Genomic DNA, 22,834 nt, shown 5'->3' with positions numbered 1-22,834 from the left:
GGTTGGGTCGGAGCAACTGAAGATCAAAATTCATGTGTGATAAACTGATTAATGAAAGTGTTGTGCAGAATTTGGATGTTTAAGCATTTTGGTTTTTAGCAGCCTTGAACGATCTTGAATGTTTTACTGTCAGGATTCTGAATCTGAATTTGTCACAATCTTCATTCTATAAGTCTTTGAAAATTTTCATACAATCTTTCGTTTGGAAAACTGGACAGTCAATGAGAAACATGTGTGTCAGTGACCTGGTCCATTGTTCTAAAGTTCACTCTTAATGGCCAAACCGAAAGCTGACACCAGGCCAGTACATAAAGGCACCACTGCACTTCTTCCCCCCCTTCCCCTTGGTTTTTTGTTCATTCGGGGTAGACTCATGGTGTCTGAGCTTGGCAGGTATCTGATGGCTGTGTGTGCATCTTGGTGCTGAGGAGAGAATTGATATAAGGCCAAATCCGGTCTGTCTCTGTACCGGAAAATGAGTGCAGGATTCCTTGTGACCTGAGTGAAGAAATAGGAGAACTAATGAGAGGAAAAGCGGGTTGTGGGTACAGTTCTTACATTATCTGGAGGCTGTACCACAAAATGGACAATTTAGAACAGATGCATCAAGTGTATTGACTTTTCTATTAGCTTACTTCCTACACTCCCCACATTTCAACTGAACTGACAATAATTTGAGAGTTGGGCGTGTCATGCTAACTGTGACTAATGCAAACTTGACAATGCAGAGATGAAGTAGGGTAATAAGAAGTCACTTATTTCAAGCTCTGTGACCAAACATTCACACACATGCAACTGTAATCTCCAAAAGTTGATTCTGTTCATCTGGACGTAGCGTTTTTAGTGGGAGAAGCGTTTCAAGATGTCCAGATGAACAGAATCAACTTTTGGAGATTTACATACCTGGATGATTGAGCATGCATTAAGACATACATGTAATGTTCAAACCCAAGCTGTATTACTTGTATTAAATTATCATACTTTATATTTCCTCTAGAAGCTATTTAAATATGACTATGATTAAACAAATGTCAAAAATAACAAAATATAAAGTAAGATCAAATGAAGTGCAAGTATTTACTGACTTGTACAAATCAATTACGGGTTTTGCCACATCTTTGTAATGTCTCAGTCTGGCCATCAGAGCCTCCGGCTTGTCGTCATCGTGCTGAATCAGTGGCTCTCCTGTGATGTCATCCTTACCCTGAGGAAGGCAATGCAAGGTTACAACAACGCAGCAAAGGCAAACACAACACAAATCAGTGAAATGACATTTGCAAATGGGATTGAAGCACAGTACAATACACTAATTAGCAAACAACAGTGCATTTGCCTCGGCATGCTGCATTACGTCCACAATATGCAGTCAACATGATACCCATATATTGATCTTAAGGAGCTTACTTTCAGGAATATTATAGTCGACATAAGATAAAAGTATGGCAATCTGATTCCATTGTAATTAGTTCATGCTTACATGCAGTTGTTTTAAGAACATTTTAACCATAAGAAATACTCCGTAAAAACAACAATATCATATTTGTGAATCGCTAATGTGCACTGGAGTCTTCATATCTTCACGTCACACCACTATGAGTCACACAATGTTAAATATTGCATATTTAAGATAATGATAAGTCAGTTATATATAAGATAAGATAGTTGTAATTATGTGCTAACTGGGACTTTGGAAACTTAAAAAAAAACTAAAGAAAACTAATCACAAAGCTGTGGTGGTGGTGCGGGAGTGTGGCAACAATCCTCCCCCTAATCTGGTTTCAGCCTTTCATTTTGGCAGGTTTCCACCCTGTAGAAGAAAGGCACTAAATCCCTAACAGCTTAAAAAAAGCCCACAATGACACAAAACCCGTCGGGAAGAAACATCCACACAAAAAATAAAAACCTAAATTCCAAACTATTTCAAACTTTGTGGCTATGCTGCCACTTCCAGGCTGCTGACACCTGCACTCGGGGAGGGTTGAAGCCCATGTTGTAGACTCTGCCGCTGGCTGGATGGATCCAGCGGTCGCTCAGTCTCTCCTTGAGAGTCTCATAGGGGATGTTTAGGCTGATAACCAAGTCTAGCTGATACAAATTGTTGAGGGCCAAAGCCTGTCCGAGTGTGCGGGGGAAACCTAGGCACAGTCAGGGAGAGGGAAGGGAAAACATGAGTCATCGAGTGGTCAACCAGGAAAAACCAATGTTACACACTGAGTTAGCTAAAAGACTAAAAAGTGAATGTGCACTTTTGAAGGTATGATCACAGCTCAGTCAATAGCATGAGTAAGAAACAGTGTACACGTGAAATATTCTGTTTTACAGTTTCAGATGCTGTTATTTCCTCTTGCTAATATCACCAGCTGGCAGAAGGTGTTTACAGTTTTCCTGTGGAATGGCTTGCAGTCATGATATTATATCAGGATTTTGCACTTGTGAATGAATGGGGTGAAAAACCCCCGAAGCTTTCAGTTACACGGCTTTTATCAAGCACCAGCAGAAATGACAAGCCAGCGCCTTTCATTCATGCTGCCAATGCCTGTGTCTAACTGCTGCACCTCCAATCACTATGCTTTCAAACTTCTGATGTTTGCAGACAACATGACCCTTATTGGGGCCATCTCAGGTGGGGATGAGTCTGCCTACAGGGGGGAACTGACAGTCTGACAGCCTGATGTAGAGACAACAACCTGGAACTAAACGGTGTCAAAGCAGTGGAGACAACTGCGGGCTTCAGGAGGGGCTCAGCCCCTATTTTATGCCATGTTTTTGTTATGACACTTGCACATTAAAAATTTGTTTTGGGTGCTTTGATTTTTATCTGGAGACTTCTTCCTTTCTCTTTTTTTACTCAGAAACCACCAGCCAAGAAACCTACGGAACACAAGGAATCGATACAAAGTTTTTCAAGGACGTACGATGGCAGAAGTCAAATCTACAAATGGATTCTGTATTTCTAGTTCTGTTGGCTATGACAATGCACTTTTTTTTTACAGTTGACCTTAAATGTTACATTACACAGTGTCCCTGGTTTGTACCTTTCCTCTGTGTCCAAGAACTGACAGTTCTCGAACACTCCTGTTCTTTTGTTTGGTTAATAATGCACCGTTACAACTCTAACCACCAGGGTTAGAGCTGCCATGCCAGAGCCCACAAATGAATCACAGAAAAGCACTAAATCAAAGATTGCAACACAGAAAGAGACACAAAATACTGAAGACATGCCAAAGACTGGGAGTCTATAGTGCATGTATGTAGCTAGGTAAATGAAAGCATGACATGAACTTTGAATGGTAAAAACCAAATATCCAGTTGGCACCAGCAACACAGACTATCAAAGGCATGATAGAGGCATGATCGAGGAAATGCAGGCGTGTGTGTGTGTGTGTGTGTGTGTGTGTGTGTGTGTGTGTGTGTGTGTGTGTGTGTGTGTGTGTGTGTGTGTGTGTGTGTAACCTTGATTTGCTTTCCCTCTTGCTCAATTATTTGTTTAGTGATCATGCTTCAAGGTTTGAATTGGTTTAACACCCACTAGCTTGTTTCGTCAATGTTTTGCATTTCTCTTGATGGCAGTGGCTAATATTCAACCTTGAAAAAGACACGGTAACCTGCAAAGTCAGCGCTTTATTCATGTAACAAGTTCTTCCAAAAGTATGAATATCCTGTATAAAGACTGCTATTAATGACTGACTGATGAAAAGTATGTGATTATTAGCATATGATTAGAATATCATAAAAAAGTGATATTTTTTTTTGGGGGGGGGGGGGTGAAAGGTAATGGAACAATGCTATTGCCTGTAAAGGGGAAAGTGTTTTTTACATTTTATTTTACCAGTGAAGCAGGGTACACACACTTGCAAAATCAGTACCTTAAAAGTCTGTGAAGGTTCTTAGTCATCCAGGTCATCAGACCATAAAACTTTATTACTCACACATGTAGAATAGTGAGGAGAGTATTTTTTAATCCCCTCAGATTTAAATAAAGCCAAAGCATATGACTCTTTGTGGTTAATTTTTGAAAATGCAGAAGTGTGTCTTTGCTTTCTTTCTTCTTTTTTCTCTCTCTAGCTTTCAGTGTCAGGATTTGAGGGGTGGCACCAAGTGGTGGCCAATCAGATTTGAAAGATAGCTGGCAGTTCCTAACACTGCCATGAGGCTGCATCATGAAAACATCCCTCCCAACCTCACTACAAACAATAAAGACAGAGTAGTGGGGCAGGGTGCTATATGTAAGTGTTAATGAAAAAGTAAAGCAAAGAAAAGAAAGAAGCATTCACTGTAACAAAAAACAACCCAGTTCTTCTTACCATCCAGCAGCCAGCTGTGACCGCTCAGCTGTTCCAGTCTGGGCAGCATCAATCTGGTCATCACATGGTCAGGCACCAGCATGCTTCTCTCTACATAGGTCTTCACCAGCAAGCCTGCCTCTGATACACAACAGACAGGTGAAAACAGACAACGTGTGTCTGTTTGTGATTCCAGATTCTGAAGTTCTTAAACAAAACAGGACAGGGCTTGTTGTGTCAGTGTGGAGGTTTATTTATTTATTTATTTTCCTGAAACATGGCAGCAAGGTTTTCTTAAGGCACATGTGTTTTTACTTAAGCCCTCCATAGTGAACTAAACCTTATTGTCAGTGTGAGCTTGGCACATGCTGGGAATTAAACTGACTGTGCTTTTGTAGCCACAATGAGGAAGTGCAGAGAGACACATGCACGCAAAAACCAAAAAAAAAGAAAGAAAGACAGAAAGAAAGAAACGGTTTTAGGCTGTTTGGAGAAACTGCTGGAGTTAGTGCTCTGGGTGAATTTGACTGAAATCAGATACAGTCGATAGTAACAATAAATGTCTTGCGCGGTGCAGTTTGGATAGAGGGCTAAAAGTTTACAGTGAAACAACTGTGGACACAAACAAATGCGCACAACTTCCTCCTGCAACCTTAGCAGGATTGGTATTTTTGCTATTTTTGCATTCGCGGGAGAAGGGGGATCGTGAATTTAAGATATGCAGCGAAGAAAATTAAGAGTTGCATCAACTTTTCCCTCTGCGCGCGGTTTCTTCCTGTTTACACCACAGTATTGCCGTCTGGGTTGCTTTGCATATCCTACCTGTTTTTGCCGCTATGCCCTCTCGTAGAAAATGACCACTGGACAGATACTGCAGGCCAAAACTTTGCGCAATCCTCTGGGATATCGTTCCTTTCCCTGATCCCGGTGGACCCATGATAGCAGCTCGGAATAACTTGGCCATATCTTAAAAGCTACTGTGAAAACAAAAACTCTAAGATGCTCAGATGTCACTTCTGCAGGTTGTGCGTCAGAGACAGAGATAGGCTCACCTTTTAATTAAATTCCTCATCAGTTGCAAGCATGAGCAATCAAATAGATCTAAGTTTAGGGCGGTTTAAAAAAAAAAAAACTCTGCCAATGTAAATTTCAGCCTATCTCTGGAGACTGTGGATCTTTACGCAGACAGAGCCCACTTTCTGCGCACAGTGGGACTATCCTGCTCTCAGACTCGGATCAAGTCGAAACACCCTTTTTTCTTCAGGCTCTCTTATGGATACGTTACGCTACGCCTTCGTCTTTAAGACTAGCGATTTGTCTGCAAATGAATGAGGGAGTCTCCAGAACGCCCTATTTTACTGCGCACATTCATCCAGAAAAAATGCGGATGGGAGAACGTCGCAGGGTAAACTGGTTACTGTAGTTTTCTTTAAATATACAGCCCACAAACATATGTAGACTAATGGGTCACTCTAAGACAGAGAGGGGAAAGTTTACATTAATTTTATTATTATATTTAACAACGGCATAGAAAAGAAATACTGCTGTTCTATCCCTCTATCTGCCAATCTATCATAGCCACGTGTTAAAATAATAATATTTACCTCACTAGGCGGTACAAATACATCAAAATAAAATTCAAAAAAAAACAAGGAAAAAAGGAAAAGGATTATTTAAAAAATAAAATAATTATTGTCGGTCTTAAAAAAAACAAATAAATAAAAAGTGGGTTTATTTGTATTACACAGTTAATTGCTTCGCAGTGGGAAGGTCACTTTAAACCAATGGTGAGAGTTCTGCTTTAAAATCGTGCTCGTTACCCCGCTAATCATTAAAAGTAGTTGGTTATGCTTGGATTTCACCACTTGTTGACAGCATTTTCAGCCGATCGGAGCCTTTACAACGCCGCTTAATTTCTCACGCTTTCGCACTGCTGGCATGAGGCGCAGAAACAAGCAAACGAGACGCCGTCATTCCGCGAAACATTTGCGCACGGGTGGAATCTAGGGAGTACTTGTTGCGAGCCATACGGCGGAGGCAGCGTCCCGGAGCTGTCAAATACTGCGCACAACCTTGAGTCTTCAGTGGAATAACCAGACTAATCCATCAGACCAGCAGCTCAGAAGATTAACCTTTTTTTTCCTTCCTTTTAATTTTATTCTATTTTATTATTTTTAATTTTTTAGCTTCGGAAAAGTAGTTTTTGTCCGCGAAACCGGAAACCTGATTTTAAAATCACGATCTTTTTTTCTCTCGCTTTTTTTTGTCACATGGCTTTGGAGAATTCAATAACAACAAAAAATGGCGACAATCACGTTGCTCTGTGTGGTCTTGCTGCGTCATTAAAAATATTCATGTAAACACGGGGCGTTAAACAGGGGGATTGCAGGTAAGCGAGCTCGTTGTTCGTCACACGTTAAATGCGAGTTGGATGCAATTAAAAAGAAATGATTATATTTAGATTCCACAGCATGCTGATTGTTTTTGCCCAGAAAAGGGGTGTGTGTGCAACGCTGGGCGTTAACGTTTGGCTGCACAATATTCACTGCGAACGTTGCACTTATGTGTAAATATATATATGTGTGTTTTTGCATCAAGTCGCTTTTTCACGTGCATATTTACGCTAGTGAAAACAAGCGTGCATGTTTGCGTGACCTGACGTAAATAACAGTGTTGTTTCTCTTTGGCCAACTTTTAATTTTTTTCTTCTTTGAGGGGAGAAGGCAACGACAAGCTTCGACAGTGTTTATTCCTCTTTAGTTCGCTTTACTGTCTTTACTCCTGGCCTCCCTGCTGCCTTCACTGTTAGTGGGTTATAAGCCATTCCTCGACTATTTACATTAAGGGTTTACGCAATATGGACGCGCTTTCATCACAGGGACTGTTTTTATAGTCACTACCAACAGCAGACGTCGCTCCGAGCCTGACACCGCTGCTCTGTCTAGTTGTTACACATGTTGCTTTGCTGTCCACGTCTGACACGGCCATTTTTATTTATTTTGTATTTATCTATTTATTTTTGGCTATAGTGCCCCTGTGCAGTGGGGCTAATGGAGTTGTTTACATGAAGTACGGAGGGCGGGCAGACGACGAGGAGGAGGAGCAGCTACGGCCAGCGACGCGACCGGACTGCTCGAGAGGCTTCTCGCGCCGCGCGCGCGGGGGAGGGAGGGGGAAGGGGAGGAACCCGCGAGGAGAATCATAACAAGTCTGACATCACTCGGCCTTGTGCTGGTACGAATAGCCTATGTACAGTAGGCAGTTTGTGTCGAAGAAGTCATGGCGGGAAGGCGGTGAGGGAGTGCAGTGTTGTTGTTTCAAGATGGGAAACGTTAGCTAGCCTTTGTGTGTGGCAAATGGAAACAAAGATGAAAAACCCGAGTGGTTTTGTTTTGTTTTTTTATGTGGAACAAGGACTACGACTAACTGAGCGGATCAAACCGCATGCGCAGTCTTGTGCATGATTAATTGCCCCCGCCCCCTTTTCAAGGCAGGTAAAACCCCTGTGAAAAAAATCGTCTTTCCTTCTGAAAACCGCTTTTCACAGCTTTCCACCGAGGCACCCGTGACTCTCACTGTGCAGCTCTCATACCTGAGCAAGGAAAAAAGGGTGTAGAAACATTATTAGGATATAGCTTAATGCATAGCAGAGTCTGCCTTTTAAAAGCATCGATAAGTGAGGGGCATTAGTTTGATTGTGCAGGTGGTAAAAAACAAAAAAGCCTGAATAAACTGACACACTACTGTAGCATCATCTGGCTCTCAGACGGATTTCATACAGAAGACGCCTGGATGAGGAGGATCCTGTGACTGTAACTGTCTGCAACTTTACACATGGTCCAGATATTTGTTTCTCTTAAACATATAGGTTGTTTTGTTTGCTTTTTCCCCCCTCCCTCTGTCTGACTTTATTATTTTACCAGTTTTCTCATGTTTAGAGAGCTGAAGACCTTTGGTGTAAAGGACACTTTATAAATATCACATGTTGCGTTACATGGTTGTTAGTGTGTAAATGAAAGGTTATTTCAAATGATTCATTTGTAAGCAAAAGAAATTTGTAAAACTTGCTTTGCATGAGGAGAAAACGAGCTGCAAAAAATGCAAATGGAATGTTATCTTTGCACCTGCTGACCTACAGCAAGGATTTTATTGGTGGATGACAAAGTGGAGTGAAGTCTTGGACTGCTAGATTTGACAGGCTGCCCTGGTTCAGTTATCACAGTGCTGATGCTGTCCCCATCGAAGGTACAGTACTGTGATAACTGAAGGATGGCTGCCAACTTGACACTAGTGCAGTGGTCAAAGTGGCACATTCGGCTAACGAGGCAGAAGAACCAAAGAGAAGGTGGACAAGTGTGGGTATGTAAACGGCATTTGTTGTGATATGCTGAGTAATAAAGTTTGTAAAGGATGTCCAAGTGTCTGTGTGTGTTTTCATTTCCAAAATAACATCCACAGGTTGAATCTAACAGCACATTTGTAACAGTGTTCAGCACTTCAGCAAAAAGCCACAGAGCCAAAATCTGTAGTTTAGGATCGTCCTCGCTGAGTTATTTTCCCCAGCAGTACAATATTTATAATCTATCTCAACTTTTCAAAGGTCAGTAAATATTTCATCTTTATATCTAACAACACAAAAGCAGTTGAGTTCAGATGGATGATTTGGGTTCTTTATAGGTTTTTTATCTCTTGCGTGAGAGCCGACTGAACATTATTATCAAATATTGAAAAGCACGTTAGATAAGAATGCAAGCATCGTTGACCCAAACCAACTTCATTTGTATTTTGTTTAGTTCTTTTATTTGTTAACAATTTGTGGCCCTTGTTCGTCATTGGCAGAATCAGCTCTGTTTTTTCTCATTGTTCTTCTGGGACAAAAGTAAACGTAATCTTTACTTTTGAAGAAAAGAAAAATTTACAAAAATCAGAGGGCAGAACCATCCCAGGCGTGACGCAGTGAATTCCTTAGAAGCAAACAGACGCATTGTACTTACTTAACACACCCAACACAAATGAATCCTGCAGTTTAGCCTTCTACTGGAATTCATAAGCACAAACTCAGTTTATGGAGGTTCTCCTAACTATGACCATAAAGGTCTAATAAGCATTTAAAACACTGGAAGCATGAATGCCTCATATTCACCACCTTAAATATGAACGAGCTTTGCATTGCTCGATCATTTGAGAGTGATTAAAAATAACTGCTCAAGTAGAAGAAGCTGTATTTGGTCCCGATCTGGAAACGCTGGTGGCAACTAGTTTCACATTGCTGCCAACAGGGGTCGCTACAGATCCATTATTAGTAGTCGTATTACTAGTATTATTATAGCGCTTTGTGGTGTGGTTGAAGCAGAAGCACACAAATGTTTCTGTGTTGTGTAATCCGTTTGTGAACCCTTATAAAGTAAAGAACTGCTGCTGAATTCCTCTGGACTAAAGCCGGGTTCACTTCTAGTGACTCATGGAAGACGTGAAATGACATGAAAGTGTGGAGTTTTGTTGTTGTTTTGTTTTTGCTCAGTCATCCAGTTTTGCTAATAGAAGGAGACTACTCCTTCCTTCCATTATACTGCGTGAATAACAACACAACGGCTTTGAGCGAGCATCCATTTTAGTACGAACTACCGAGTTGTTGTTTTGGTGACTCAGTTTGCGCACAGTTGCGCTGTAATCTGCGATCTATCGATGCCAGTTCGCTCCAAAAAACGAATCGCACTTCTTTTTTTTCGGAACGTACTATTTTGAATAATGCAAGCACTGTTTGAGTCATGTCTGATAAACCGCGGGGTCACTCTGCACCTGTCCTTCGTATGTAAAGGGTACATGCTGCCGCTGAAGCTGCGGAAAGCCCCTGAAGAGTCATGATACTTATTTTGTTTTTCTCTCACGTTAACCTCAATCTGCTAAATCCCGCCTCGAGTCGCGTGTTTTTCTCACTCGGAGCTATACGTGCTGCATTGTGGCAAGGCTGTGTTTTGATAACAAAATACGCAACAACAAAAAAAACCAAAACAAAAAAAACATTTAAAGTCGCTTTCGAGACGAGGACAGCGTCTTCCTATGACCCTCCACCATGAGGGAATTTCTCCTCATACTTCCTTTAATGTGTGGCAGTAATTGCGCTTGCTTGGATGTGCCGAGGGAATTCCCTCCCCTTCATATGAGCCACATACTTTAAAAAAGACGTCTTTCAGGAGCTTTCCTTTCTCCCTTTGTTGTTGCAGGAAGAAATGCTTTTCTTCTTCTTCTTCCTTCTTTTTATCAACTCTGATCCCCATCTCAGACAGTGTTGCATCAGTAGTTCAGGTAACTCACAGCTGATAACTGCTGCTGTGAAGCCAACTCTCACAGTTTCATTAATGTGAGAGGAAAAGGTCGAGATAAGCCTACTTTGGCTACGCTTTCTGCTGCTGCATTTTTAGCATTCATGTGCACTAGAGCAACATTTGATGTCCTGTAAATGCAATTGCATTCTAGCCACACAAGTGGAGCTTTGTGCTGTGAATAAACCATAAAAATATGTCTCCATAAGACAAACTATATCATTACTCGCTTAAACTCTCCTTATAGCTGCAAATGCGTTTCTACATTTGTGTTTGTGAGTTCTAAACCCATTATAAATGCTACACAGAGGGGCTTAAAGTCAGTGTCTGTGTTTACAGGGACACTCGTGACAGTGCAGTTTAAAAATTCTGAAACACATATCAGTATCTGTACACAATCACCCAGCATTGCTGTTTGATCCTTTGTCTGCACTCAGCAGGGAAACTCCATTTTTCTCTGAGCGCTGATATCACCCAGAGACGATGACTCGCTGATTCTTAGCTCTAAGAAGACAGTTAGTCACACATTTCTGCACACTTCCTGGATTCTGTACCTTCCAAGGAAGCCTTTCTCACTAGTTACAATTGTAGGACACATGATTTTAGATGTAAACCATGTTTGAGTTGCTCTTTGTGTAATCACAGAGCTGGTGTACATGCCGGCTGCCAGTCAGATGATTGCAGCTACACCTGAAGGAAAACAGATAAGGGGAAGTGCTTGCAAAGGGAATGAAGTGATATCCATAGCTTGCAGGTATTTCTTTGGTATGGGAATGCACAGACAGAGAGGCCGTGAACAAACCACAATCAAAAGAACACAGCATTCGTCCCCTTGGTGTTAGTTACAAGAAAAAAATGGGATATTAACGCATGCAATATTCTGGAAACACAATCTGAAAATAGCGGTCTAGAAGAAAGTGCCACCTACAGAAAGGCAAAGATTGAATGATAAGCCTCGCCGTCTGTACCACAGCAGTTGGTGAACTTGTACTTTACATAGCTTACTGTACATCTCAGCTTTTCTGCTGAAGTCAGGATGTTCTCCAGTGCTCACATCAAGTTTCAGCTAAAGGTGACTAAACTCAAATATAGCTAATCACAAGCAATGCAGACGAGAAATCTGGCAATATGAGTAGCAGGAGTGATGGAAACTAAGCCTCTGACACATGCACTGAAAGTGGGCTTTACAGTGAAATGAATGAATTCAAGAGATCAGTGATTCTCAGAACGCCAAGCTTTTGGTTTTCTTTTTTCTATTTTCTTTGTTGTTGTTGAGGGATTTAACTCTAAAATGAACACTGAGTGCTCATCATGGACCTTGAATCCAGGACTCAGTGAAGGGGATTGTGGCAGTCTCCTTATTGTGTTCTTAAGGGTTTTTTTTATTATTATTATTATAGTGTCATTTATAGTATTTAAGTTCAGAGTTGAACTGAGAATATTAAGGGGGTATAATAGAGTATTTTTGAGCAAAGTGTCATCAACTGAGTTATGAAATCAAAAACATCAGTGTTGATACACTTCTATTAATTCTCCTCCTCTTTGCCGTCCTCCTCCTCCTCCTCCTTCTTCTTTCAGCTGTTCCTGTAATGGCTGCCACAGCAGATTGTCTGTCTCCATCTTAGCCTTCATCCTTTTATCACACCAACTGTTTGCATGTCCTCCTTCCATGTGTACATGGAATCTTCTCTGTGATGCCCTTTTCTTTAACTCCTGCCTGGCAAATCAATCTTCTCCACACCCCCAAATCATCTCAACCTTGCCTCTCTAACATCCTTATAATGTATTAATTTCTTATCCTGTCCATCCTGCTCACTCTGGGTAAAAATTTTAACATCTTCATCATTGCCACTGCCTCCAATCATTACATCACTGCAGGGTCCCACAACCATCTTGTAAACCTTCCTTTTTTTTCTCTTGCTGCTATCCTTCTTTTTACATATCACCCAACACTCATCTCCACTGGCTTCACCTCTCTTGTGCACTCTGTTCCTTTGAATGAATAAATAAATAAATAAATTCTTATTTATATAGCACCTTTCAAGACAGAATCACAAAGTGCTGCACATAAGATTACAAGTCATAAAAAGATTTAAAAAGAGAAAATAAAACAGGCATAAAATTAACCAAAAGAAGTTTTGAGTTGTTTTTTAAAAACAGCTACTGAGTCCACAGTTCTTAATGCTTGGGGGAGAGAGTTCCACAGTCTGGGGCCACAGTGGCAAAAGCTCTATCACCCTTAGTCCTCCTCTTAGTGTTTTTTATAGCAAGTAAGCCCTGATCAGATGACCTCAAAGACCTGCTAGGGACATAGGGCTGTAGCAGATCAAAGATGTAGGCAGGTGCAGTCCGTGCACAGCTCTGTAGGTCAAGACCAGGATCTTAAAATCAACTCTAAATTTAACAGGAAGCCAGTGTAACTGAGATAATAACGGTGTCACAATGGTCAACCTCAGTTATTTAATCTTATCCACCTTCACTTACACCACATCATGCATTTTCACTGTTACACCTGTCTCCTTCTCATTCACTACATTTCACAAGTAAATACTTTATGTATTTACTCTGCTTCTATTTGTACTTTAGCGCCATTACGTGCTTTTGTAGTAACTTAGATTTTTGTTTCATTAGAGACCAGCCAGAGTTTTTCGGGAAAAAAACACACTGTTGAATATCAAACCAGCGTTTTGATTGGCCCCTTAAAGGTGTGTCTCAGCTAAATGACCATTTTGGGGAATAATTAGTTAAAAGTCTACCTTATTATTTTTTTAAAAAAAGTGTGTGTGTGTGTGTGTGTGTGTGTGTGTGTGTGTGTGTGTAGGGGGTGGGCACAGCTTCAGCTAGTTAGCTAGCTAGTTAGTTGTAGGTAGTTCCATCTGCTCTAATTGCTGGAGCACAGCAGTTACAAGTGATGAATAATGAGTTTGAATACTTTAATATAATTCCCAATCTTTCTTTTTTATATAAATCTTTGCTCATTCACTTAACCTATAAGAAGCTTTAAACGCATGGCTTGTAATGGACTAATTTTACAGTGTTGTATTGGTTCTTAGATGGAGAATCTAAATGCGTCTTCCATAGTTGTAAGCGGATAAGAAAGAGGATGAGTGAAAGCTGGGTTTTACTTTTGCATAGTCACTTACATTACTGACATTCCTTGGCATTTTTGCATCGAAGATATTAAATGCAGTTAATAAATACATCAGTTCATTGTTTAATTTTACTTGAGTTTTTTTTCTTTCTGTATCATCATCATCATCACGTCGTTTAAGCTAAATCTGCGGCTGTAAGTAACCCACAATGCTCAGAAAGTGTGAATAACAGTTTAATGTATGTTTATCGCCGCTCAAGGACTTGTGTCGTCATCTCCAGTGAAAGGTCTCACAGCCAATCAGCTGCCGGCTTTTACCGCCAGCCACTGCGTCGTTTTCGGGAAGGGGACGTTTCTTGTCAGGAAGGGTTAGAGCTAGAGTCGAGGAAGGCTGTTTTCTCCACCGCCAGAAAATACGGTATACTAACGGGGGAAACTGTGGAATTAACTTCGCACCGCTTTTCTTTGGGATATTTATACTTTTTTGGGACGTTTTGGAATTAATATACAACATCTGATACTCACGAAGCTTTTAGAGAAAGTGCACCGACTTGGTCGACGCGTCTAATGTACAAAACGAAACGGAAGTAACTTGCCAGCTGTCTGGCCAAGCTTGGTAGGTGAGTAAATAACCGTTTATTAAATATTTCCGTCGAACACAGAGCACGTCTTCTGGTCTGTTAAACACATCCTGTCGTTTATCATCATTCTCCGATGCTGCCAAGAGTAAAAATGTTGGCGTTGGGCTTTTCTTTGGCAATCTAAGTTAACTTACTAGCTAGCATGCTCACGTTAACCAACGTCAATGCACTTGATAGGAATGGCACCGCCTCCATTGTCCCTGTCACAATACAGGAAGGTGGGTTAAACTATAATTATATTATTTAAACAATACAGAAGTACGGTGAAGGATTAGTAGGCTTAAGGAAAGCGAGGACGAATTATTAGCATATGTATTACACAATTTATGTAATCCGATTTACCGTAATATACAAAAAGAGTCCATTATGTTCCATTAAACATTTAACAACATGTCAAGGAAAATCGTGGATTAGATTGACATGGATACTCTGTGTTTAGGATTGTTATAAAGGATTTGGTAATAATGGTTAATCTCAGGATTTGTATCTGACAAAGTGGACCCAGAGGTGACTAACACAGAAAAGGCAGAATTACATAAAATGATTGGCTTCGGCATTTTTATGAATTGTATTCATTAGAAGAGAACAAACACATGTGGGATTAATTTTGTATCCTCCACATGAAATTAGTACACTACAGTCGACTGATCAGTTTATAAATCAAATCTACACGTTTTTTTTTAAAGACGTTTCTTTTCTTTCTTTTTTTTATAGCAAAATGACAAAGCCACTAGTTTCATCTTTTCAAATGTGATTATTTCTGTTTTCCTGTTTGTGATTTATGCTACTGCCGTTGTTTTGTTGTTGTTGTTTCATTGTTGTAGACAAGACATTTAGCTTGGATTCTGGGAACTCGTGATGGGTCTTTCCCACGATTTTTGACGTTTTGTATAACCCACACAGTAGACCAGACAATTAACTGACGCAGAAGCCTTTGGTCCAGTGATAGTAAGTGAAAATAAACTCCTGTTTCAGGCTGGAAATGTCACATTAAGTAAAATAAAGCCACGCAGTGAAAGGTAAGTGGCTTTGAGGCTGACAGAGGTGGGCACATGTTTTTTTTTTGATCCACAGCACACAAAAAAACACATAACCAAAGAGGCATGTTGAACATTAATTAGAATATAGTTCCTAGAGCTTTTCCCCAGCTGTACTTTTGGTCGAAAATTTATTGATCTGATTGAACAAGCAGCAGATTTATCTGCAATGATAACCAAAAATGATGAATAGATTAGTGTAATTCAAAAAGATTATTGATGACATTTTTTAATGTGCATACATATGGAAACGTGATCACAGTTGAACTTTACTTTGATATTGTTGATCTCGGTATGCCCACCTTTTGGTATTCACCCTGATATTTGACATCAAAGAGCAAGTTATGATGACTTTTTCTCCTGATAGCTAAGTGGCACTTTTGATGGTAATGCTTGACCATATTTGAGTTTCTCTGTATTGTTATTTAAGTGAGACACTTATGTAACACATTATTGATACCTAATTAAAAATTGTTACAAAATGGTCCTTCCTTTTTTTTTCTTTTTGTTTTAAGTTTAGTTTCACTCATTACCTACTTCTTTTCTGTCTTATTATTAGTTTCTTCTGAAATCTTAAGTGCAGGTACTGTATGGTAAAGATTTAATTCTATTAATTCCATACTGATAAATGTTTAAAAAATGTGGTCTGGAATGTATTTTTTTCACCTTCTAAACTACATAACATAGGATTCAAAAATAATAACTAACCTATAATAAAAACAAAGTCTGTATCCCTTGCCATCCAATCACTTCGTCATGCTTCCATAAATTAACAGAAAATAAAACAGAGCCAGGTTAATGAACAGTCTATGAAAATACTTTTATCTTTTGACTCATTGTGTTGTGGCTTAGACACAAGTCATATGATTATGACAAAAGTAACAGATTGAATGTGAATCATCTGAAACAGAAAGTAAAATTTAAGTCTTTCGTAGAATTGGGCACCACTTAAATGATCTTCTAATTGCTTGACTTTCCTTAGACCCTTATAATGGATTAATACTGCTGTCAGAACCCAGTACTTCTTGGTCTTACAGCATTAATAATTAAACTGTAATTGAGCTATAGCTAAAAGTTGTTGATCAGTAGACCAATTATTTGTTAACTGATTAATCATTTGAGCTGATTATAAACCCATAATGAAATGGGTGAGGAGCTAAAAAGGATTTTTTTTTACTGACAGGATAAACATAGGGGATCCCCAAAATAAGATGGATATTATTATCATTATTTTGAATTATGAAGCAAAGCTACTTTGTAGAGCCAACTGTAAACTGCAAATGAGCTGAATAGGTTCCCTTTAAAAAACTTGTCTTGGGCACCGAATGTACTTGACATTTGAATAGAATTCAACTGAAAAAGAAAGAAAAGGTATTGAGATGGTGAGAGAAACCACATCATCCGGTGGGGTGTGAGGCCCAGACTAGGGAAGGCAATTGTGTGGCCTGTGTACTCAGTCACAGGTAGGACCATTTGACTTCCTTTAGTTTGATTCTGATATAATAGGTTGGTTCCAGCAGTCTACTGGCAAGCACTGGTTTACAAAATTTGTCCCATGAAGGACTTTGGATTTTGGTCTTTGCAAACACTGACAATGTAGGCTATGCTCTTATTTGCTCGTGTAGCACTGGAGCTCCATCTGATAATCCAAGTAACATTTTAATTGCACTCCATAAAACTCATAAACACCTGTGCTTGCTTGAATGCAGCTATAGTACATGTATGCAACAGTAGAATGTCATAGGGGGGGGAAAAAAAGCTCTTTTTTTCCATTTTCACTTTCTTGATATTCACATGAATTTGTTCTCATGGTGCTTTTAATCCATATTTAAATCCATTTTAAATCAGACAGTCTTAGTTTTCAGTAGTTAGGGAAAAGTGACCAGTGATTTCATCATTTTGGATTCATTGTGGATGGTTAATGCATGAACTGTAAGTTATACAGTAATGTAAAGTGTGCATTTAGCGCCCTATGCTGCCTAAGTGATCCACACAACATTTCAAATGTAATTGAGTTTATAGGAACGTAAGTAAAAACATGTCTAGCCTGTATAGTCTGTATTATGTTGACCTGTGTGGACATATCACAGACATAAGGATGTCGGTGGGAAATGTGTTTTTCGTTACAACATATGCTTGGGGAAATCAGGAAATGGTTTCGTCCCATAGTTTGTCCACCTCCAACTCTGTTGTTCGTAATACTTTGAGCACAGGTAGCAAAGTATGCATCACATGCTGAGCATGTCTTGACATTAACTTTTCTAACAAATATCTTAACTACATTGCCTCATCATTTTCCACATTCAACAGAACTCGTCAATAGCTGATACAACGTGAATAGAACTCACTTCTTACACTTCTCCAATAGAATAAGAACCTGAATTGCAGTTAGAGGAGTCCCGTCAAGCACTTTGCAGATATATTGCTAGTGGTTTTCACACATGAATCATATCAGGGCATTGCTCAAAGTATTCCTTTCTCAGTGTAGTGAACAATATAGTTTCCTTTAAATGTGTTACTATTAGAAATGCTGGAAAAAAAGAACTGTTAATTACTTTATTGTTACACTTGGACACATGCGCAATTGGACTTTGTATTTGGGTTGGGAGTTGGGAGGTTAATGGCAGTTTAATGGGATTGGTTTTGACTTTTGCATTGTCACACATAGATGGATAATGTTGAGAAAGGTTAGGGCTACAGTGCTTGTGTCAAGTATGACTCCTGTCTGCAGAACATCACAGGGGAACATTAACGACAAGGCTGGTGGTGACTAATACATCCACTGTTGCAGCTTTAAGGCAACACATTCTGTCTTTTTTTTTCTATGAAAATGTGGGCACAAGTAGAGGCATTCTTTGTTCTGACTTTTGTGAAGACTTTTAATTTTAACCACACCTCAGAAAATTCAGCTTTTACTGTCAGACAATCGTAACATCATAAACTCTTCCAAGGTCTTGTTTTGTTCGGTGAAAAAAAAAATGCTTCAGACATAATGTAGACGTGAAGTTACCGAGGGAACCAGCGCTTAACAATTTGTTTTTTCAACTGCTGTGGAAAGTAGTGGCGTAATCATTGCAAAAGCCTCATCGAACTGGTGTCACAAGTTTGCTGCCATGTCATTTGTGTTTGCTTTATGATAAACTTCATGATAAACTGTGTTTATCATTAGGATGAACTTTGTTTGTTGTAAAATGTATTTCTCATGAATACATCTTATGCATTTTTACATTTTAATATGAAACAAAAAAGGGATAGTGACTTTCTAAAGTACTGATGATAACTGAAGTAATAATAATAATAATATCAATAATGGATTGCATATATATAGTGCTTTTCTAGGCACCCAAAGCGCTTTACAGTTCCACTATTCATTCACTCTCACATTCACACACTCAGTGCTCAGAGGAACACTGCCTGAGTTACAAATAAAAAGAATGAGTCATTGAAATTCTCTTCTTAAGAAACTCAGCTGTAACAGTGATGAAAAGTGATGAGAAATTATAAGTGCTAGATGAAAGCTGGTGTAGGGGAAACAAGCTTAATGCGGGGGATATGGCATTGAGTGGAATTGTTAAACACCACCACCAATAATAATAACAGTAATATATACGGATATGAGCTTGATAGGGATATATAGCGTTAGGAGGTCAGCGTTATGAAGTGTAGCCCTAGAATGATTAATAAATGGAAGTTTTTCTCTTTTAAGTAGCTAAAAGAAACTTTAGAAGGGAAATTTTCTCTAAATAGAGGCTACAAAGAGACTGAGACGTAAATAGATAAACAAACGCAATTAAATGTTAAATATTTATTTTTAATGCTACAATAAAAAAACAAAGAAATATGATTAACGAATGACTCTGAAACGAGAGCATGCAGGGAAAAATGTGCAGCATAGTTGATAAATGCAGCAATACAGTGAATTTTTAATTGTATCAATACAGAAAACTGAGTTAACTGAGAACAAGGCTAGTTATGGTACTGCTGTGTGCCTAAGCTGGGTGCTGAGTTGTGGTGAGGTGGGATTGCTGGAATGTCAGCTTCTTGCAGGATGTTGATATCTCTCGGTAAACAAAAAACTCAAAGTTGCTCAAGCTCATCATGGCGTATACGTGAAGTATTGGCAGCAAATTCCAGAAACCAAATATTATTTTGTGCTTTGCTCCTGATGACCTTTTTGTTCTTAATTTGTCAAGTGAGGCTTAATTCAGTCTTTAAGGTTAAATTCAAGTTTGTCTTTTTTTCCAATAATCGTTGCTCCCGTGCCTGGGCTTTTATGCACTATTTTATTTAGAAGTGTGTTGTATTCCATGCTGAATAATAGTTAATTGTTTTGTTAATTGTGTATGTTGAGAGCAGAAGTTCTTGTGGTGAAAAACTGACAATCAGAATACTTTAATAATCACTGAGGAAATTATGTAGACAAACAGTCTAAGTACTAAGTAAAGGACAAAGAAATAAATAAGAAAAAAGTGCAAGTAAAGAGAAAAAGCAGGAGCAACTGAAACAGGCTGCATGCTGGTTGATGTATGTGCACTTGACTCAAGCATTGCATGGTTAAAGCCCTTCCCCACTTGCTGTACGGGAATCTGCTAGAAAGTGCTGTGATTTCAAATCTCGTGGCTCTCTGGGGTCTTAAAACACATACTCTCTTGGTTTGTTGGTCTGCTTCTGTAGTGAGAACGTGTTGTCCTGTTGGAAGATGTGAAGAACATCCAGGCCACCTGGGTTGGCTGGAAGACTGTTTACTTAGCCTAGCAGGGTGAAGGACACTGTCTCAGCTGAACTCTGGACACGCACACACATACATATACACTGATATGCACACACTCACCCCCCTCCCTTTCCAAACGCCTTCGACGCTTATTCCCTTCCAATGCTGACGGTGGATCAAGGAGACCAGCGCACAGGCTGCAGGCCCGGATGTACTGTCTAAATCGGCTGTCTCTCACCCTTTACCCACCCCTGTTGCTTGTCATGTGTTTCTTTGACGTATTTAGAGTTTTTTTTCATGTGCAGAGGTGTTTTTTTTTCTGTTCTCAAACTGATCTCCCTGTTGAAGCTCAGTCTGGGGGGGGAGTTATTTTTTTTCTCCTTATCTTTCCTCATGTGGTGCATTTTCCATTGTTATACCTCTGTGACCCGTCTTCCCCATGTGATGTTTGTGTAATGTATGTATGGTCAGAAGGGTAAGTCGGCGCTGGCAAAGGTCGGCAGCCTTAACCCAATTTCCTTCGGGGTCAACCTTCAGGATCAATAAAGTTTTATTGAATTGAATTGAACATGTCATAGTAGTGGTTCTCCTGGACTCTGCCAACCTTAAATAATCTATATAGCACGTAGACCATGTTGTTCAAAAAAAGAATTGGTGAAAATGTGACACTTTACATTTTAAATCCTAAACCTAACCTGTTCTGTTCAGCACATCTTATTATGATAGGCATGATTTCAACAAGGTGCTAGAAAAATTCCTCAGAGTTGTTTGTTCTTATTGACATGATTGCATCACTCCGCTATTGCAGAACAGTTGATTGCAAATCTTCCGTTCCACCACATCCCAAAAATGCTCTATTGGGTTGAGACCTACTAGTAGCTGTGAATGGCATTTGTGTACAGTGATCTCATTTTCATCTAAAATGAAATCTAAATGAAATGCATACATGGTGGTATATACAGGGATGGACAGCAACAATACTCAGGTAGACTGTGGTATTTGAACAACGGTCAGTTAGTAATAATAACCCCTAAGTGCACTAAGAAAAGAAAATCCCCCACACCACCACTAGCAGCAGCAGCAGCCTGAATCTTTGGTTTAAGGCAGAATGGAAGGTTTTCCAAATTATGACCCAACCATCTGGAAGTTGCAGGACAAATAAAGGCTCACAAGACCAGACAGCATTTTTCCAATTTCCTATTGTCCAAGTTTGGTGAGCCCTGTGAATTGTAGCCTCAGTTTCCTGTTCTGAGCTTACAGGAGTGGTGCCCATTATGGTCTTCTGCTGCTTTAGCCTGCCAGCTTCAAGGTTTCACATGTTGCTCTTCAAAGTATGCTCTTTTACATACCTTGGTTGTAACACGTTTTTATTTTAGTTACCGTTGCCTTCCCATCAAATCGAAGCAGTCTGGCCAATCAACACTGACAACTACAAGACACTTCTGCAGAACTGCCACTCAATGGATATTTTTTCTGTAAACCATAGACATGGTTCTGTTGAATATAAGTAATTGTCAGCCCAGCCTATGTGATATAAACATCCATGCCACTTAAGTCACCTTTTTTCACTTTGAACTTGAGCAGTTCGTCTTGACTGGCTGACTTTAAGACCAGGTTGCTGTTGTGTTCAATAACGTTGTATAATTACTTATGCTGTAATGGGAATGACTGTTAAATAACTGCAAAGTTAGTTCTTGTGGTGCTCTCAAGCTTATAATGATTTTATTTAGTAATTAGTTTAAGATAGTGAACTTCCTTTAAGGCAATACAACTAAGTAAGAAGAACTAAAGTTTGAAAAGCTGTGACCATTAGTAGAATATTGAATATAATTGAAGTTTTCAATGAGTTATCATGTGACTATGGTCACAATGTTATAGCATTAGAGCTGCCAGAGAACAAAAACTGTATATTAAAATATGTACAGAGTAACACATTACAAAATAACTAAAATATTAATTAGATTAAATATTATAGTTTGAATATGTGATCCCTGACAGTGGCAGAGGATGCAAAATATCTGTTCCTCAACTAGAAACAGGAAATAATCATTAGGAACCTGTGGTACATGAAGCTTGTATGAGTTGCCTGTCCTGTTCTTCATTCTGTCAGCACAGTAAATTTTCACAGTTTTCCTCTCCACAGACCAAAATTTTAAGAATTTCCAAATGTGATTCTAACATTCCCACTTCCTACCCCTACCCCGTTTTTTCTGGTTTATTTTAATTTTTTTTATTTCACTTCTTTAGGGTCTGAATGCCAACTTTGTACGTGATGGAGTTGGGCAGGCAACTCTGTTTGAAGATGAGGAAACCTAGGAAACCCCAGACTTCTTCCTCACCTGCTTCCATTAAAGGCCTGGAAATCCACTTTTACAGATTTGACATTGACCCACTGAAATACCCAAAAGGCCACTACACTGCTGAGAACCTCTGCGTGGACGCTGCCAAGAAATGCTGTAAGTGGCTGACTTGTTTACAGAATTGTCATTTGCCAGTTCTTTGATTTAATCTTTTCCTGTTGCAGTAATTAAGAGTGTATTTTCCTTTTTTCTCTGTAACTGAATATAGTATATAGTAAAATGGGTTATCCAGATTCAAAAGACAAAAGCATAAAGTTATTAATAATGATTAGCTTTAATCTTATACCTATTGCGTGCAATCTTACATATGCTGACTGTCAAGTTTTAGATTTTGTCAAAATCAGAAAAGTATATTAAGCAAAAGTACACTTCTTTTTGTCTCTGTTTA

At 39.3% G+C, this 22,834-nt stretch overlaps 2 protein-coding genes and 1 long non-coding RNA gene across 4 annotated transcripts in view; 2 read left to right on the top strand and 1 right to left on the bottom strand.

Annotated features, from left to right (window-relative positions):
• LOC106456355 (uncharacterized) overlaps positions 1–3,418 on the top strand; it is a 9,400-nt gene extending 5,982 nt beyond the window's left edge. Inside the window, exon 3 of the long non-coding RNA XR_001290502.1 lies at positions 2,853–3,418. This is a non-coding gene — a long non-coding RNA (uncharacterized LOC106456355). The remainder of the gene's footprint in view (positions 1–2,852) is intronic.
• ak4 (adenylate kinase 4) lies at positions 7–5,640 on the bottom strand. The gene is made up of 6 exons (XM_005743284.1): positions 5,336–5,640; positions 5,106–5,260; positions 4,305–4,424; positions 1,963–2,135; positions 1,086–1,204; positions 7–498 (listed from the first exon to the last, which is right to left on the bottom strand). The coding sequence occupies exons 2-6, from the start codon at positions 5,245–5,247 to the stop codon at positions 372–374; spliced, it is 681 nt and encodes a 226-aa protein (XP_005743341.1). The 5' UTR covers positions 5,248–5,260; positions 5,336–5,640; the 3' UTR covers positions 7–371.
• An 8,393-nt stretch (positions 5,641–14,033) lies between these two features.
• The window catches only part of jak1 (Janus kinase 1), a 29,726-nt gene continuing 20,925 nt past the window's right edge, over positions 14,034–22,834 (top strand). Inside the window, exons 1-2 of one of the 2 annotated variants that reach the window (XM_005743280.1) lie at positions 14,034–14,313; positions 22,334–22,542. In XM_005743280.1, the coding sequence (XP_005743337.1) occupies positions 22,341–22,542 (202 nt within the window). In that variant the 5' untranslated portion in view covers positions 14,034–14,313; positions 22,334–22,340. Of the gene's footprint in view, positions 14,318–22,333; positions 22,543–22,834 lie in introns of both variants that reach the window. The other variant, XM_005743279.1, reaches the window with a different exon arrangement.

Source organism: Pundamilia nyererei, unplaced genomic scaffold, assembly GCF_000239375.1.
Source record: "Pundamilia nyererei isolate P.nyererei 1_Seehausen unplaced genomic scaffold, PunNye1.0 scaffold00130, whole genome shotgun sequence".
NCBI classification, from domain to species: domain Eukaryota; kingdom Metazoa; phylum Chordata; class Actinopteri; order Cichliformes; family Cichlidae; genus Pundamilia; species Pundamilia nyererei.
The sequence above is the reverse complement of the archived record's forward strand: the minus strand, read 5'-3'. Positions and strand labels throughout refer to the sequence as shown.